At 43.0% G+C, this 16,458-nt stretch overlaps 6 protein-coding genes across 6 annotated transcripts; 3 read left to right on the plus strand and 3 right to left on the minus strand.

The window, feature by feature from the left end:
• Positions 1 to 24: 24 nt before the first annotated feature.
• On the minus strand, positions 25 to 2,049 carry L199_006548 (glucose-6-phosphate dehydrogenase; the record flags this gene model as incomplete). The annotated part of the gene is made up of 7 exons (XM_064892247.1): positions 25 to 55; positions 126 to 225; positions 300 to 641; positions 725 to 926; positions 1,044 to 1,120; positions 1,192 to 1,752; positions 1,836 to 2,049. The coding sequence occupies 7 exons, from the start codon at positions 2,047 to 2,049 to the stop codon at positions 25 to 27; spliced, it is 1,527 nt and encodes a 508-aa protein (XP_064748319.1).
• Positions 2,050 to 2,729: 680 nt separating this feature from the next.
• On the plus strand, positions 2,730 to 6,756 carry L199_006549 (uncharacterized protein; the record flags this gene model as incomplete). The annotated part of the gene is made up of 13 exons (XM_064892248.1): positions 2,730 to 2,849; positions 2,924 to 3,101; positions 3,165 to 4,053; positions 4,154 to 4,272; positions 4,365 to 4,570; positions 4,680 to 4,833; positions 4,955 to 5,152; positions 5,223 to 5,244; positions 5,308 to 5,364; positions 5,434 to 5,473; positions 5,543 to 5,725; positions 5,840 to 6,216; positions 6,297 to 6,756. The coding sequence occupies 13 exons, from the start codon at positions 2,730 to 2,732 to the stop codon at positions 6,754 to 6,756; spliced, it is 3,003 nt and encodes a 1,000-aa protein (XP_064748320.1).
• A 218-nt stretch (positions 6,757 to 6,974) lies between these two features.
• Positions 6,975 to 8,555, minus strand: L199_006550 (18S rRNA biogenesis protein RCL1; the record flags this gene model as incomplete). The annotated part of the gene is made up of 6 exons (XM_064892249.1): positions 6,975 to 7,107; positions 7,209 to 7,460; positions 7,582 to 7,707; positions 7,789 to 7,985; positions 8,063 to 8,241; positions 8,336 to 8,555. The coding sequence occupies 6 exons, from the start codon at positions 8,553 to 8,555 to the stop codon at positions 6,975 to 6,977; spliced, it is 1,107 nt and encodes a 368-aa protein (XP_064748321.1).
• Positions 8,556 to 8,980: 425 nt separating this feature from the next.
• Positions 8,981 to 9,852, plus strand: L199_006551 (uncharacterized protein; the record flags this gene model as incomplete). The annotated part of the gene is made up of 4 exons (XM_064892250.1): positions 8,981 to 9,150; positions 9,263 to 9,419; positions 9,588 to 9,687; positions 9,782 to 9,852. The coding sequence occupies 4 exons, from the start codon at positions 8,981 to 8,983 to the stop codon at positions 9,850 to 9,852; spliced, it is 498 nt and encodes a 165-aa protein (XP_064748322.1).
• A 464-nt stretch (positions 9,853 to 10,316) lies between these two features.
• On the minus strand, positions 10,317 to 12,727 carry L199_006552 (uncharacterized protein; the record flags this gene model as incomplete). The annotated part of the gene is made up of 7 exons (XM_064892251.1): positions 10,317 to 10,536; positions 10,653 to 11,359; positions 11,430 to 12,101; positions 12,188 to 12,322; positions 12,395 to 12,441; positions 12,502 to 12,634; positions 12,695 to 12,727. The coding sequence occupies 7 exons, from the start codon at positions 12,725 to 12,727 to the stop codon at positions 10,317 to 10,319; spliced, it is 1,947 nt and encodes a 648-aa protein (XP_064748323.1).
• Positions 12,728 to 12,989: 262 nt separating this feature from the next.
• On the plus strand, positions 12,990 to 16,293 carry L199_006553 (uncharacterized protein; the record flags this gene model as incomplete). Its single annotated transcript, XM_064892252.1, has 15 exons — positions 12,990 to 13,028; positions 13,103 to 13,145; positions 13,235 to 13,311; positions 13,371 to 13,390; positions 13,458 to 13,586; positions 13,665 to 13,757; positions 13,851 to 14,026; positions 14,123 to 14,308; positions 14,428 to 14,795; positions 14,881 to 15,440; positions 15,508 to 15,520; positions 15,590 to 15,861; positions 15,936 to 16,038; positions 16,127 to 16,189; positions 16,273 to 16,293. 15 exons carry the CDS (start codon positions 12,990 to 12,992, stop codon positions 16,291 to 16,293), a joined length of 2,163 nt encoding a protein of 720 aa, XP_064748324.1.
• Between the last annotated feature and the right edge of the window lie 165 nt (positions 16,294 to 16,458).

Consider the following 16,458-nt stretch of genomic DNA (forward strand, 5'->3'; position numbering starts at 1 on the left):
AGGCTCCCGACCACACCTTCTTCCTTATAAGCTAGCAGAGGTTTGAGGCCAAGAGCTGTGAAAAGTAAACAACCATCGTTAGTCAACAGCTTCTATCCGTCATAGGGCGACAGGGACAGACTCACTATTCTTGAGGAGATCGCTTGTATCCGTATTTAGAGGTGAATTCGTCGATTTGCTTAGGACCTCTTGAACCGTATGGGTAAGGCTCGGGTTTAGGAGCGTCTAATCAATTAGATATTTGCGGTCTCATTAGCTATCGTGGTTTTCCCTTTGATCGGTCTATCGTTTTCACTTACCCTTACCATCGATCCAGTGGAGGATAGGAGTGAAGATCTTCCAAGCTACATCCAATTCATCATCTCTAACAAAGTTGGAGTGATCACCCTTGAAAGCATCCAAGATCAAAGCCTCGTAAGCTTGAGGGATGTTCGTGTCGACGAATCTCTTCTTGTAAGTCAAATCCAATTCGGTTGGTACGGCTCTGGTAGCGAATCCAGGTAACTTGGCGTTCATCTTCAGGTAGACGGCTTCGGAAGGTTGAATCCTCATGACTAATTCGTTTCTTGGGATATCGGTGAAGATACCTTGTAAAGCATCTTTAAATTGAACTCGGATTTCCACCTTTGATTCGTTCAATGCTACGAGACGTCACAACAACATGAGTATCCTACACAGATAGCGAGCTAGAGCAGGTGACAATGATCTGAAACAGCGTACTCACCTTTACCAGCCTTCATAATGAAAGGTACACCTTCCCATCTAGGGTTGTTTACCCAAAGAGTCATAGCTGCGAAAGTGGGACAGACGGAACCTTTAGGGACAGTGTCATCATCGAGATATCCAGGCTTGTCTCCTTCAGCAACGTATTGACCGAGCAGAACGTCTTTTTGGACGATGGGAGGGATAGATCGGAGCACTTTGACCTGAAATGATATCGATAATGTCAGCTCTGGCCCCGATCAGAAAGGCAGAGTGGACACGAAGAAGGATGCGGGGAGGAGATATGGGCTAATAGGTTTATGTGTGCTACAGATGCTCACCTTTTCATCTCGGATGTCTTCAGCTGAGAAAGAGATGGGTCTTTCCATAGCAAGGATAGAAAGGGTTTGGAGAAGGTCTGGCAGGGTGATATGATCAATCAGTTATCGCTTGTCGATGCTTGGAACAGAGCAATGGACGATAACTCACGGTTCTGACAGACATCTCTGATAATACCAAACTCATCGAAATAACCACCTCTTCCCTCTGTTCCAAACGGTTCTTTGAAAGTGATTTGAACGTTACTGACAAAGTTCTTGTTGAACGCAGCGTCGAGGAAGACATTACCGAATCTCAAAATCAAAAGGTTCTTTACCATTTCTTTACCCAAGTAATGATCGATTCTGTAAGTTTCGTTCTCCGCCCATTGAGCCTTCAACTCTGACATCATCTCTCTACATGACTCCAAATCTTTTCCGAATGGTTTCTCGACTATGATCCTGTTGATACCACTTTCAGAGTAGACGTTCTTTTTCAACCCTTTGGCGACTGTTGTGAATACCGAGGGAGGTAATGCCATGTAGAAAACACGGTTTTTGGATTTACGATCACCTTCTAATTTTTCAAGATGTTTCAATAATTCTTGGAATCCCTCATCTCCATCATATTGACCTGAGATGTATGATGAGATCTTCTTGAATTCTTCGATCTTCGATTCGTCACCTTTGATGTATTGAGTTTCTCTCTTGTAGAATTCTTGTTCATCCATCTCTACCCATCACACAAAACAGATACATGCATTAGTCATTCGTAATGTATGGTCTATTCGGCCGACGTCATTGATAATTACTCACTCGTTCTGGCATAACCGACGATATGGACGTCCTTGGGGAGTAAACCTTGAGCGAACAAGGCGAAGAGAGCGGGGAAAGTCTTCTTCTTGGCCAAATCACCACTTGCACCCAGGACGACGACGACGGTCTCATCCTTCAAGGAATCACCTGAGGTTTCCATGGATGGGATGGATCCGGCGACGGAACCAGAACGTTTCCTGTTATCTTCAGACATGGTAACAGTCTGCGAAGTAGGTGTTTTATCAGTATGTAGGATGCGATGTGTGCATCTAACTCACTTTTCGATGTGATGCTGTGTAAGAGACGGATGGATAGATAAGAGGTGAGATGAGTAAAACGAATGAGAACGAAAAGTGAAGAATGCTATGGTGGTAGTATGGTAGTGTAGCGTGCGGTAGGTGACGGGCCGATGGATTGTAGAGTAATCAGATGGATCGCATACCTAAACCCTTGCTATGACATAGTGGAGGCGGATATACGATAATACGATAATACGATAATACGATAATACGATATATGATATATATGGGGAATGACCAGAGCGAGCACGCGAGTGCCCTGAATTCCGAATACCGGATATGACACCCAAGGTGGAGGTGATCCATGCACCGTTCAAATCGACAGTCTATAATCCAGTCCTGTCCCATCAGAAAGAGAAGAGAAGGGATCAGTGCATGTAAGAAAAAGTCAGATGGAGAGAGGTCATAGCTCACACTCCTCCATATGAAGAATTGGGTTTGGGACGATCCGATCACATCTGGGAGACGGGAGCATGCAGGATGCTCCCCTATGAATAACGTTTCACTGATTATTTTCTATTCACTATTGACGGACAATCGAGACCCAATCAATGCCTTTGTACTGACCCAGTCAACTCCAGTGTGATTGATCACCATGCCATCAGTATTCCAAGCAGAGATCAATTACTGTTTGACCACTTACAACGCCCCACCCCCTCCTCAGAGTGATTTGGAACCGACATCGAAGAAGAAACGTTCTTCCGGATTACAGCTGGTAAGTTGTCGCATTTCAGCCCAGACGGAGCGGAAGAAATTCCTCTGACCGTGTGTCCGTTCATTCCCTCGTAGTTAAGACCCAAATCGTCCTATGGCGGAGGGAGAAATACCGTCTTATCGCCTGAACCATCGGTGAAACCCCTACCTTCGTATCCTATCCCACCACCTCCACCTCCCCCGGCAGACCTGGACGATGAAGATATATCGTGGAAAAAGGATAGGTATGATACTCAACGAGCTACTCTCAGACGTAAGTCAGAATCACCATGTTACTTCATACTCAGTGAATAACCTAAACGGTCTGAATATATAGATACACGATCCATACCGCAATTACCACCTCTCACTCCACCTCGGGATCCCACTCAGAAACGAATAACTTCAGCGTCACTGACCAATCGATGGAGGAAGGGAGTAATCGTCATTCACGTACATGGAGAGGGAGGTGGTCAAGGTGGTGGATTGACAATATACGATAATGACGAAATCATCTTTCGACAAATTATCAGACCCCTCCCCGAACTAAACTGGGCGAATGATGATGTTCAGAAAATCCATCCGTCGGTTTACGATAGACCCTATGTCTTATCACTCCATCTACCAAGTGGAGATACTTACAAGAACGATCTACGAAAATCATCCTCAAAAGCTAGACCGTTGAAACCTCAGATGTCAAACTTGAGTAAGATCGGTAGAAGAGCTAGGGGATATACGATCACAAAAGTAGATACGACCACTACGAGTACTTCTTCTTCCTCGGGCGTGACGACGGAACATTCCATTGGATTCGAAGAAGAAGGTGAAGGTGAAGTAGGCAGGTTTACCCCCGACACAACATTTTCATCATACAATCACGATTCATCTTCAGATCAAATCCTGTTGATGGATTTTAACAATGGGAAAGAGCAAAACGAATGGTTCACTTTACTTCGCTCTTTTGGTGGAAGCTATCTACCAAGAATCAAACGAAGCTTGCAGATTCGAGTCCTGGATCTACAAGAGAGTATGCCGCTCTCGAATCTAACGCTAAATACCCGATCGACCAAAGAAGAAGGTCTATCCCATACGACTCCGTCATTTGATCAGATCAGTGCGAGGTCAAGTGAACCGCCCAACCCCTCTTCGAGCAAGTTATCGAATATGTCTGGGAAACATGAGTGGAAATCTGGTTGGGCAGGGAAGGATAAGCTGAAAGTTGCAATGTAAGTGGTACTACTCTATCAATATGACATTCTCAGCATGGAATATTCCTTTTTACGAATCAGATTCCGGCATTCATGCTGACTGACTGATCTGATCCAGATACACTGACAAACACCTGATTGGACAAACAACTTGGGTCCAAGCTGAAGATCGATGCGAAATACCATTCTGGGCTGAATTGTTCACTTTCGAGAATATAAAAGAATTTTCAACTTGCAGTAAGTACATTGATCACCATGACTATTTAAGTCAGTTTCTTCTACAATATAGATGAGAAGCCGATTATTGTGCGAAAATAATGTACGATTAGCTCTCAAAATCAGTCGTATGCGTTCGGATAAAAATGCACAACCTTTCGCAACTGTCAATCTACCTTTGGTACCATCATTCATGAAATCCAAAGATGAGAGATTCCCTATAATCTCCTCATCGGGTCATGTCGTTGGTGAATTGCGTTTGATAGTGAATTTTACCATTGTCAACGTGGTAGGTATTCAAGTATATCCTCTACCTGAGGTAAGTCTACCATCGATCTCCCCTGTGATTTACCGAAAGACATCCAATTGTCTTGCTACTTCTCGAAAGAGGCTCACCATCATGCTGCTTTACTGTTAAATCGATACAGGTATTCCACGGGATGGGTGGCACGAGGACGATATATTATATGATGTCGAAAGGTCTACTCGATCAATGTGTCGATCTGTTTACGAGGTTCAACTGGGCTTTAGGAACCACTTTCAACAGGTTGGTTGAGATGAGTGAGGTAGAAGCTAAAGCGAGTAGGTGATATTCTTCCTTATTTCCTCAATTCACTCACTGCATTGAGTCATGATTCATTGGTATATCTATCATCAATGAAAGAAAGCTAATAATGACTCACGATGATCGTACTCTGTATAGGCGGAGATACCCTCTTCCGAGGGAACTCACCTATGACTCGTCTGCTGGAAGCTACCATGAGATTGGTATGTTTCGATTTTTTACGATTGTCGATGGGTCCGACGGTTCATGTCATCCTGGAAAATGAGATTGAAGCGACACATGAGAATACGAGAAGTCTACTTAAACTTTTAGATGATTGTTGGGAAGATATGTATAGTGAGTGACACCAACAAATTCCTAAAATACTATTAAGCTGATGGAAGTGACTCTGTACCGCCAATTATAGCACAAAGAGGGACTTTCCCAAAGTGAATTCATTGCAGTGTTCAAAACTTTTAGAGATTGATACTAATATTGTACCGTGTTTTCAGTATTCTTCGACAGGTGTTTGCGATTTTGTTCAAGAATGTCAAAGAAAATCACGAAGAGTGAGTAGTATGCTCGATCTCGGTTTATGTGGCACACAATCTTATGCTAACACATCCTGTCTGCTCCAGGAGAAAGCTAAGATACAAAGCTGTATCTTCATTCCTCTTTGTGAGTCTACGTCGCTTAGTAACGGGCGTTGCCTATAAGTTATATCATTGACATCGATCATGTCATCAGCTTCGACTCATTGGTCCAGCGTTGATGCGACCCCACCTGTTTGGTCTCGCAAGGGGACTACCGAAAGTACCCGTACAGAAGACATTGACCTTGATAGCTAAGATATTCCATACCATGGCTTTTTTCACCTGGAGTGATCCGGCTAGGGATCCAGAGTTGGCGAAATATTCTTTTTTTATGAAAGTAGGTGAAATTGCTTCGCTCTTGACACATGAAAGAATTTCTTCCAATATCACTTTTGATCATACATCATATAGCATATCTCACTGATCGTATGATATTTGACTTTCATCGCAGAAAAACCACGAAACAATGATTGATTACCTCTCATCCTTCGCCACTCCCCTTGACGATTTCCAATGTCGACCTGATCCACCCTCATCAATAGCCATTTTTCTCACAAAGCGACTACCCTTGCTCCCACCTGACATAAGTCAGGGTGTACCGATGTTGACTGTTGCCGGACCGGTCGAGGTCGATGCGGACGCTGCTGTGTTCTACGAGCTTTTGTATCAGCGTCGTAAAGCCCGAGTTGGCGGTGCGGAAATGACGAGAGAGGATGGGGTTGTTCCTGGCGAAGAGGAGGAGATGCATGATTTGCTGAGAACGATGGATCAATTTATAAGTAGTGTACATAGGGCTAGTTATGAGCATGTCACGGGGGATAATGGGAGGTGAGTGAGGTCGTTCAGGTGGAGCAGCAATCAGGTTCGTCTGGCTAATTATTGGTATTGATCATGATCATGATGTCCAGCTCAATTCATTCTGATCCTCGAGATTTACCAAATACCAGTACCAAGGAAATCCTTCGACCTATCACCCCATCATCTCGACCATCTTTACAGATCGACATCAACTCAGCTCAACGTGATCGTAAATTGGATTTGACCCGAACAAGATCGAATTTAGTAGTGAACGAAAGGAACGATCAGGCATCTAAGAGGGTGGTGATAAGTCCGAATCTCAATCCAACAAGTATAAATAAATCTTCAAGCTCAAACTCAAGTTCCGGTGGTCCAGCGGGGATGATGAAATGGTTGAATTTCGGTTGGATGTCACCTACGTTCAGACCGCCTGGTATGGGATATGAAACGGATTCAGCACATCATCATAGGTATATACATGGCGATTATGCTGAAGGCGGAAGTGGATTGGGGCATAGTAATCCATGGAATGGGAGGTTGGGACAGAAGAAGGATAATGAGGTGGGTTAGGATTAGTAGGATGTCCTATCCTAAAATTCAGATATTATCTGCTATTTTGACGATTTAATGCAATCCCATTTGTAGGGTAATGCGAATTTAAATACTGTACAATTCGTGTATATGATGTCAACATTGATATCTGTGATTATGTTTAGGAAGTAGATCTTGTGATGCATGAATATATGGAAGGGATATACATACGATGATAGCGAAAAGAAGTGTATCCTTTATGCCATGGATTTATTGACATTACTATACCCTATACCTATACAACTAACGTCCACTTCACCTGTTTGTGAATTCTCGACCAATTTGTATTTCGTACCGAAGAACAACATCATATCGCGAAAGAATTGAACGCTACGTCAATCGTCAACGATTCATAGGTCAGTTCCCACGTGTAAACTATATTCTATTGGAAAGTAAGGGATCTGAGTACGATTCGAGCACTCAGTACTCACCTATTAGCCGTTAATTTACCCATCCTAACTTTCGATACATCCTCTTTACCCAATGCCATCAACAGCGCGATCAACCATTGATGTTTTGAATCCACACATCCACCTGTACTGATCTCTTCCAACAGCAGACGGGCAGCTTTCAATGCTATATCTTCCGGGGTCTGAGTTTGGTTGGGTACAGAGAGTGTTTCGGAGGAATGGAGGGAAGAAGTCGTAGATTGAGAGAGGAGGGTGAGACCGTATCCTGGGGATCTGCAATGTGCAAAACCAGAATCAGATCAGTTAACTGATTGAAATTATAATAGAAAAACAAAGAATTTTTTCGAGCATAATGGACTGGTTAGATCTGGTCAAGCAAGGGGTAATCACTCACTTTCCAGAATCATCACCTTTGTAAACATCCGTTATGAGGTATATATCAGGTATATACCTGTTTAATATTGATCGAGCGGATTCTACCATTCGATTAGCGAACTGAGGTGAGACTCTTGTTGAGTAGCTATACACGTGATCACAATTGAATAAGCACCCAGTCTCAAGCACAAAAATCGAATATTGCTGTGTAGACGTAAAGACTCACGCTACACCTCTTATCTTCCTGATTTTACCTTTCTCCAAGAATTGAACAGTCTTCAACGTCCTTACTACCGGACATTTGAAGATTGCCTGACCACCACCTAAAGGAGCCGAACCTCTCTTTTTTATTTGTAATTCCAATCCATCTGTTACGCCGAATAGGTGGAGATGAGGTAGGGTCACCGTTCTTATCATGTCGACCTGTGAAAGGAAACAAGGTCATGAGCTTCTGTAATTTGAGACCCAAACCGTATTCTGTATGTTGAATTGTCACTCACACTCATATCTCTCCCTTCTTCACCTGTTACACCATACAAATTGATCTCAAATGGTTTCTTACAGAAAGGTGCTAGGGGTATCAACAATTCCAGATAATACCCTATCGATCTACCGATATGACATGTATGTGTATAGTTCCCACCAGGTAATAAACCAGGATGAAAGAGGAACGATGTACCTATCGTAGCGCAACGACACAAAATGAGTCGGTCGAGTCAATTCTATGAACATTTCGAAGAGTAGATATCATTGTATAGTTTGATATCACATACCAGTTACAGATATCTCGATGGTACTTCCATTAGTTACTTTTTCAGCCAATCTCAACAAATTGATCTCATAATCCCTCAAACCAACATGAACATCGTCCGATCGTATCCCATCTACCCTTATGGATTTACCGGATAATATCGAGAGCAATAATCTCTGACGGAGATGTCGGTGGGTGGTGAATCGTAGAATATCCCTTGAGGGTCCTGCTTGAGTGGTCATATGGGAAGGAAGAGTAACAGTTTCTCGTATGGGGGATTGCTATGTTGTTCTGTACGTGATATGAAGAGTGAAATGGTCAATCTTATTCTATCTGTTATATTTGCCGGATCATAGCAAAAATCAAATCAACAAAAATCCTCAAATGCTGAAATCTCGCTCGGACCTCCACCAGGCCCCAAGCATTACGTAAAAGGCCGAGCATTTCTAAATGAGCTGTGCGATTAAAGATCTTTTTGTTATGACGCTTAGGGATATAATCAATAACTAATTACGAGACGCGTCCATGGTGGAGTAACAATACAACTCACAGTAACCAGCCAACTTAGTACCCTCGATCTCTCATATGAATAGTACCATCTCCCACTTCATCCTTCTTTCCTCTTCTTTCCCTACGTTCACATACAATCTAGTATAGTCCATTCACGATGTCAGAACAAGAAGCCAAAGCCCTCGCTACTGCCCCCGGAGCAGAGGACGCCAAAGGTGTCGAAACCACCAAGGAGAATCCCACCGAAGCTGCCAAGGAAGCTGTAGCTGAGGTAGGAGAGAAGAGGAAGGCTGAGGACGTCCCAGAGGGTGAAGAGGCCGATAAAAAGTGGGTATCATTCTCTTGCACTATCAAACACTTTGTGTTTAGTACATTCACATGGTATTGTCTAGTTGATAAGGATCTTGCTAACACCTCTTCCTTCCTTGCCCTCTCGCAGAGCCAAGACAGAAGAGACCCCCGTCGATAAAGGAAAAGGCAAATCGACCGAGGAACCCGCTGAAGCCGAAGCAGAGGAAGAGGAAGAAGACGAAGATGAGGATGATACTCCTATCGTGACTGGCAAAAGAAATAGAACAAAGGTTAATTATGCTGATGTGAGTGTTTGTCTTCATTTCCGTACTACCAAGACGCGTCGTTTCTCTTCCTCCTTCTCTTCTGTGATGAGAGATATTCACGTCTTCATCAATGGACGGAAACCCAATGCCCAATAAATAAATAGATATATATGAGATGAAAGCTGACATTTCTTCCCAAACTCATAGCCAAAAGCATGGGAGAATGCCGATCTCGACCCTACTGCCGCTGACGAGGATGATGACGATGCGGAGGTTGATGCTCCCGAGTCACCCGATGATGACGAGGGTGAGTACAAGTTTTTCTTCTTAAACAGTAGATTGAATACATTTAGCAAGACATATATACAACATGCTGATCAATACGTCTTTCAATCTCAAAGACGGTGGTGATTACGACGAAGAAGCCGCCGAGGAGGAAGATGACGAAGATGATGATGACGAGGAGAAATAGATCTTTTCATCTCATCTTACCTCACTCTCAATCGACCATCTGCAATCTGAAAACACGAAAATGAAAGAAGTCATCTCAGACGGAGAAGAAAGTTGTTCCTAAATGAATTATCGAATATGGAGAAAGTGAAGAAAACAAAAATCATTCTGGGAATTATCAAAAAGTATTTTTATATATCTGGAACCTACAAGAAAAATGATATGGAGAAATGTCATATAAATATATATATTTATACACACACAAATGCATCATAGTGAACAAGTATTAGAACCGAAGCAAGACATTGCTTATCACTTGTCGAAGAGCATGGTCATCTAGTTTCGACTTATCTTATGATTACAGAGAATATTTTGCCAAAGTATCTTGGTGAATAACAAGTAAACATAACCTTGTATTGCTCTCCCAACGACGCTATGCTATGGTATTTCATCCCATACACAACGTAAATACATACATAAGTGTTACTAGGCCGATATCCTCCTTCTAGCTTCTTCCTCCCTCGTTCTGAAATACGACAATTCGCTCTGTAATTTCGGATGAGTCGTCTGACCTGGTCCACTGACCAACTCGTGCATGATAATCTCATAAACGGATGATAAGAAGGAATGTCTTTCCGGCACAGATTTGATCTTGTTACTTTGAGAGGTGAGGATTCGTATCAATTCGTTCCGGAGTCGAGTCATACTACACAAGTCAATCGCGGTGTTATCAGCAAAAAAGCAAAGTCGATCGCTCTCTACTTCACCAACCATACAATGAAGAGGTGTTTTTTTCTGGTCAAGGGTCAATCGCCAACTCACCTCGAGAAGATCATCACTTCCTCAGCTTGAGTACTCAAGCACACCGTCCTACTAAACATCTCACCATATTTCTTTGCAATCCCTCTCACATGATTATCCTTGAGGGTCTTCAACCCTAGTCCAAAAGACGATATCAAATTTTTACTTTCCAGATCATCTGCGAGACTCTTTAACGAATTGATATGATGATCCATCTCTTTCCTAAATACAGGCCACAAATTCAATTTCCATGAATTCAAATATGTGATCAGCGGTAGACATCCTCTGGAATCTGAACATTGTATTAGGTTATCGTTCAATCGGATGATCGTCAGTAATGATATTACCGAAGGTATCGAGCTTGATGAGGTCGAAGGGGAAATGATAGAATTGAAGAAAACTGTTGTGTATTCAAGGGAAGAATCGAATACCTCGTGCCATATCCTCTCTGCATCTTTTAGGTTATCGTTAATCTCGTTAACACCTTTACGTTGTCTCGTGGAAGTTGATCGTCCAGTATCAGACATGAGATCGACGAACGATGGATTGGGTGAAGATTCCAAGGGAGTCTCGATAGGTGATCTAACACCGGCGCCAGCATTTGAAGGAGAAGAAGAGGATGGCGAGAGTGATTTGGCGAAGAAACGAACGATGAATGTGAATTCCGAAGAAGCGTTATCTAGTAAGACCAATGCGAGGGATCGGAATAAAGCTTCGATAGGTGCTTTCTGAAATTGTCATTGACACGAAACCATGGTTCAGTATACACCCAATAAAGATAGATTCGTGTTAACTTACAAAATCCTTTTCGTCTGCCATATAACCTAAAATAACAGCTGCATCTTCACCTTCAACATCCAAATCCTTAAACCTCAACCTATCTTCTGGCTTCTCCATATTGCTACTACTATTTCCTTTCTGTTGACCATTCATCAATATATTCTGCGCGGTTATATCCGAATTATTCAAAGAACCTATCAATTCCTGTCTTTCATTTATCCTACTTTTGATCATCCCCAGGGATCTGGCGTACCTCCTAAATCCAGTTTCGTAGTACGATCTCGCCGAGGTGACATAACCTCTCTCAACCTGTTTAGCAATCTTGGGTGAATTTTTCAACAAAAATTGATAGAATGGTTGATATTTTAGTAACAAGGAAGTTTGCAATACTGCTAGATTGGTTGATAGACCTTTAGAAGCTGATTTCAAAGGTTTGATTAACCCCAACAAAAATGGTGGTAAGACGTTTAGTGCTTTTAATTTTAGACCTTCGATTATGGGGGATAGTTCTTGAACTGCTTTAACTTTTGAGGAACGACTGGATATAAGTTGGATCTTTGAGTCGAGTTGGACTATGGCGGATAACCACAGATCTGGATTTTGGGCTGGTAAAGTATCGCGGAGGGTTAGGACGAGCGAGGGTGGGAGGGTTATATCTGATAATAAGGCGTTGAGAGGTGGTAAGATTGTCTATAACCAAATTACAAGTGAGATGCCCAATAGATCAACATATTGATACATTGATTCAGATAGATCGGAGTCTAGTCTGAACTCACCTTTCTTCCCTTCAACTGAGAATCTATCTCTGAACTCCTCCCTTGTAAATCTGATATCTGACCTGATACTGCCGATAAATCGTTTTGGAACGTGGATAGATACGATGCAAGTGATGAGAGCAATTGTGTACTTGACTGTTGACCCATGAGGACGAGAGTTCCAAATGATAAGTTTGGTATGAATCTGGCTAGGGATCATTCACTTACATTCACCGATTGCTCGAGCTCCAGATATTCAGCTTGTTTCCTCAGAACTGATAACATGGTGCATGTCAGCTTCAATCTGATATCCCGGCGACCCTTGTTCCGCTCACAGGATATCCTGTCCCTCTCCTCTTCATCCATTTCCTCATCTACGACTGAGTAGATTGCTACCACTGCTTCTGGCAATCGTGAGGGTCCAGCACCTGGCGTTTGGGTTTGCGTTTCAACCTCGAGGGGTTGATCCTGTTCGAGGTCTGACCATCAGCTGTATTCTGCTTGTTCTTCAGGGATCCTTCAGCTCACCTCTGTATGACCATTGGGTATATCCGACGACATGGCCTATGAATCTGTGACTGATGCCATGCATGGATCTAGAATGACGATGACAATGATCTTATGATAATGTTGGATCTGATGGTGTCGAATGTGATGCGCCGCGTCACAGCTTTAAGTGGATGATAACCGCGCTATGACTTTGTCCACTCCGTATCGTATTGACGTGTTTCATCTCATATCCATTTTAAAAGTACATTATCCAAGAAGAAAACAATACCGATTGGATAGCATCACGAGCATAGCCTGCAATATCTAGCTCACGATGTCAGAGCTTTTCAAGGATATCCCAGAGTTCGTAGAGGTAAGTCACCTCGGAGCTCTGTTACGAGATCATCTGATTTGAGCTAATGTTCATCGATTGGTGACTTGGTGTAGACGAACATCGGTGAATCAGTCACAGCTCGTACGGAGACATTAGGTATGTCCCCTTTCACCATCTATCAAGCTGCTCAGTCAGACCAACATAGGGGGAATAGGCTAATGCTCACGCTCACGCTTGCTGCATAGCTACGTTCCGTGAACTTGGTCCACCCGATTTATGTCAGGTCATAAAATCATCTGGATCCAAGACTGCTCAGAAGGATGTGAGTGACTGATAACGCTTCTGATTGATTCAAGTTAATATCTAATATTTATCATATAGCTGGGATCGTACCATTATTGGTAAGCTGAATCACAATGGACGTCGAGCTTTCGCTCGGATAGCTTACGGAGTAGGATAATATAACAGTTCCGGTGTCGAAGCTTCTTCATCAGCTTCCCTAGCTGCTTATTTGAACTCACTACAATTCTCAGTAGAAGAAGATACTGCCTGGTTCGGAAAAGGTCACGGATGGAAAGTGCGAAGTGGGACTTACTGGTATGTTATCATATTACCTACCTTTCAACCATCCGTCGAAAAGGGTGGAGTGTTAGCTGATTGGATTTCTCGAGATAGCTGTTTCAATGCCTTCTCCAGAGTGGATATGCGAGTGGACGTGAAAATTCCAGGAGGGGTGGATGCTTATGTAGTGGATTTAAGAGGTGATAAGTGAGTTCGCTCTTTGGTCTTCTTTCTGGGTTTTACCCTTCCGAAGATTGCGTTACAAAGCCAATATGCTAACACCATTACATGATCCCTTAGACACGCAGCTACACCAGAGTTATGGCAAGAAACATACCTATCTGCATTACTTCGTGCGATAAGGTATGCGGACGATGCGTCATACCGTCTGGCAGGGTATAGGAAGTTAGATCCTATCACTACGCCAGAAGCTGAAGCGAGGTTTTTGAAAGCTGCTGAGGCGTTGTTCTTCAAGGGTGAGTGGATATGACTGACATGCAATTCTCATCGTCCTGTCGATCGACTGCAGGCAGACATAATGTTGCTGAGCTGATGACTATCGCGATACGTAGGATGGCAGCTTGGTTCCGATCCTGAAATCCAGGTGGCAACGGTAGTGACGAATCATCTCACTTCGGCTGTACTTAAATATTTCCAAGATTCATTCAGATTAGATAGAGCTGCGAATCTGTTTGAGAGGATGATGGTGAACGAACCTGAGGTAGCGGCGTTGGTAGCTAGGAGTTATATCGGTATGAGTGAGTATGGGGTATTGACGATAATTTAGCTCTAGCCATGACATCCCTCTTTTCCCCTATAACAATTGAAACTGCTTTTGACTCAAGTCGCTAATACTGACTCGTCTCCTTCGATATAGACGAAGAGATCAAAGCCGTCAAAACCATGCATTCCGCCTTATCGTCCAACCCTCAATCATACCCCATCTTACATGCCCAGTGCGACTTCCTCTTATCCAAGGGCAAACCCGAATGGGCTCAACAAATAGCTCAACAAGCCGTCAACTCTGCTCCTAGCGAATTTGTCACCTGGGCGAAACTGACCGAGACATACATAGAATTAGGACAATTCGATCAAGCTTTGTTAACGCTGAATTCGTGTCCTATGTTCACGTTCAACGAGAGGGATTTACATCGTATGCCTACGCCATTGAAGACTCATTTACCGGTGAAGAAGTTCATCGCGGAGAGTGGAATTTTAGATGAGGAGTCTGCTAGAGATAACGAGGTTCGTCGAGTTTCCATTTTCTTCTTGTTACAGCCATGATGAATGAAGAGGGCTGATAACAATTTATAATGGATTTTGGATATAGGCCGACGTAGCTCTTATTCGATTACCTGCACCTGGCCTACGAGGGACATTCGCCAAAGCATATTCGTTATTGACATTATTAGTATCCAAAATTGGATGGGACGAATTGTTAAAAACTCGATCACAAGTATTTGTAATGGAAGAAGAGTACAGATTACACAAGACTAGCGCATCAGTGGAGATGAACGGATTTGCGGCTGATGAGGACGCTTCTACGACTGGAGTCAGGGGCGGTTCTTCAGCTGGTGGAGGAGAACCTAACACACCCTCTGATATACCTACTATACGAATATCGACTGAGTCAACTCGAACGCCAAACGGTACGACTTTCCAACATCAGAAAAAAGAGAGTCAGAGTCAACCGATGGACACGGTTTTGGAAAAACCTGAAATGGCACAGGTCAATGATGAACCGAATAGTCCAATAGGGATGAAAGCGGATGATGTGTCTGAAGAAGGAGAGGAAGAAGAAGATGGAGAAGAAGGAAATGGGACGAATCAACCTCCTTCGGCATTTGCGAATAAGAGATTATGTGAGAGGTGGCTGGATAATCTGTTCTTGTGAGTGACTTATCATTCATGTTCCTACATGCGCTGACTGAAATAACGATGTCCTTCTGTTGTATAGAGTATTGTATGAGGTGAGTGGAAGGACGAACTGTCATTACCAGTTCTTGTTCTGTGGTACTGATATTCTGGGACTTTATTAGGATCTACGAGTATACACAATCTGGCGCGCCGAGATATCTCATTTCAAAACTCAACACATGTCGTACCGCAAGACTGGGACAGAATGGGAGATTCTCGGAGAACTTGCCTCTAGATTACATCATAAGGAAGAAGCGAAAGATGCTTTCCAGAGATGTCTGGATAGTAAATTCTCTGCTAAAGCTCTGATCAAGTTGTTGGAGATGTACGCTACGGAAGGGGATTTGCAGAGGACTTTGAATGCTGCTATCAGATTGACGACGTATCATCATAGGTGAGTCTGAAGATATCCACAATCGCGATGGAACAAGTGGAATAAGCTGATGTGTACGATGGAATCTTATGTAGATGGTACATGGATGCCGCTTACCCTTCGATGATCGCTCATTATCTGTTTAAGCTGGGTTTGATACATGGACATGCCAAGATCCAGTATACGCTATTGAGTATGGTAAGTCCAGTCTCACCTAATTGGGCCATGACATCATGTATAAACATTGTGAGAGTGTGGATTGGCTCATGGACTTGATTCCTTGTAGAACCTTCCAGTGGGGATATTCGAAATCATGCAAGGATACATGAAATACGGGGCGACTTTCAATGTAAGTAGAGTGTTAGCCATTCCGACAATCATTTGATTGGCTTGACAATTTGCTGATCGAGTATTGTCGTTGTTGATTGATAGGTCGAAGGATCAGAATTTTAGAGTTGGCTGTGTATATATCTACATATCATATCATAGAAATGAGACGAAATGCAATGAAAATTGAAGAACACAGAATGAGAAGCATCGAATACATGGCAGCCGATACCTGATCCTGCATTATATATGATTATGAAAGTGCACCACTAGGAGCTACAAAAAGCTGAT

Source organism: Kwoniella botswanensis, chromosome 1 (assembly GCF_036426115.1).
Source record: "Kwoniella botswanensis chromosome 1, complete sequence".
In the NCBI taxonomy this organism is placed as follows: Eukaryota; Fungi; Basidiomycota; class Tremellomycetes; order Tremellales; family Cryptococcaceae; genus Kwoniella; species Kwoniella botswanensis.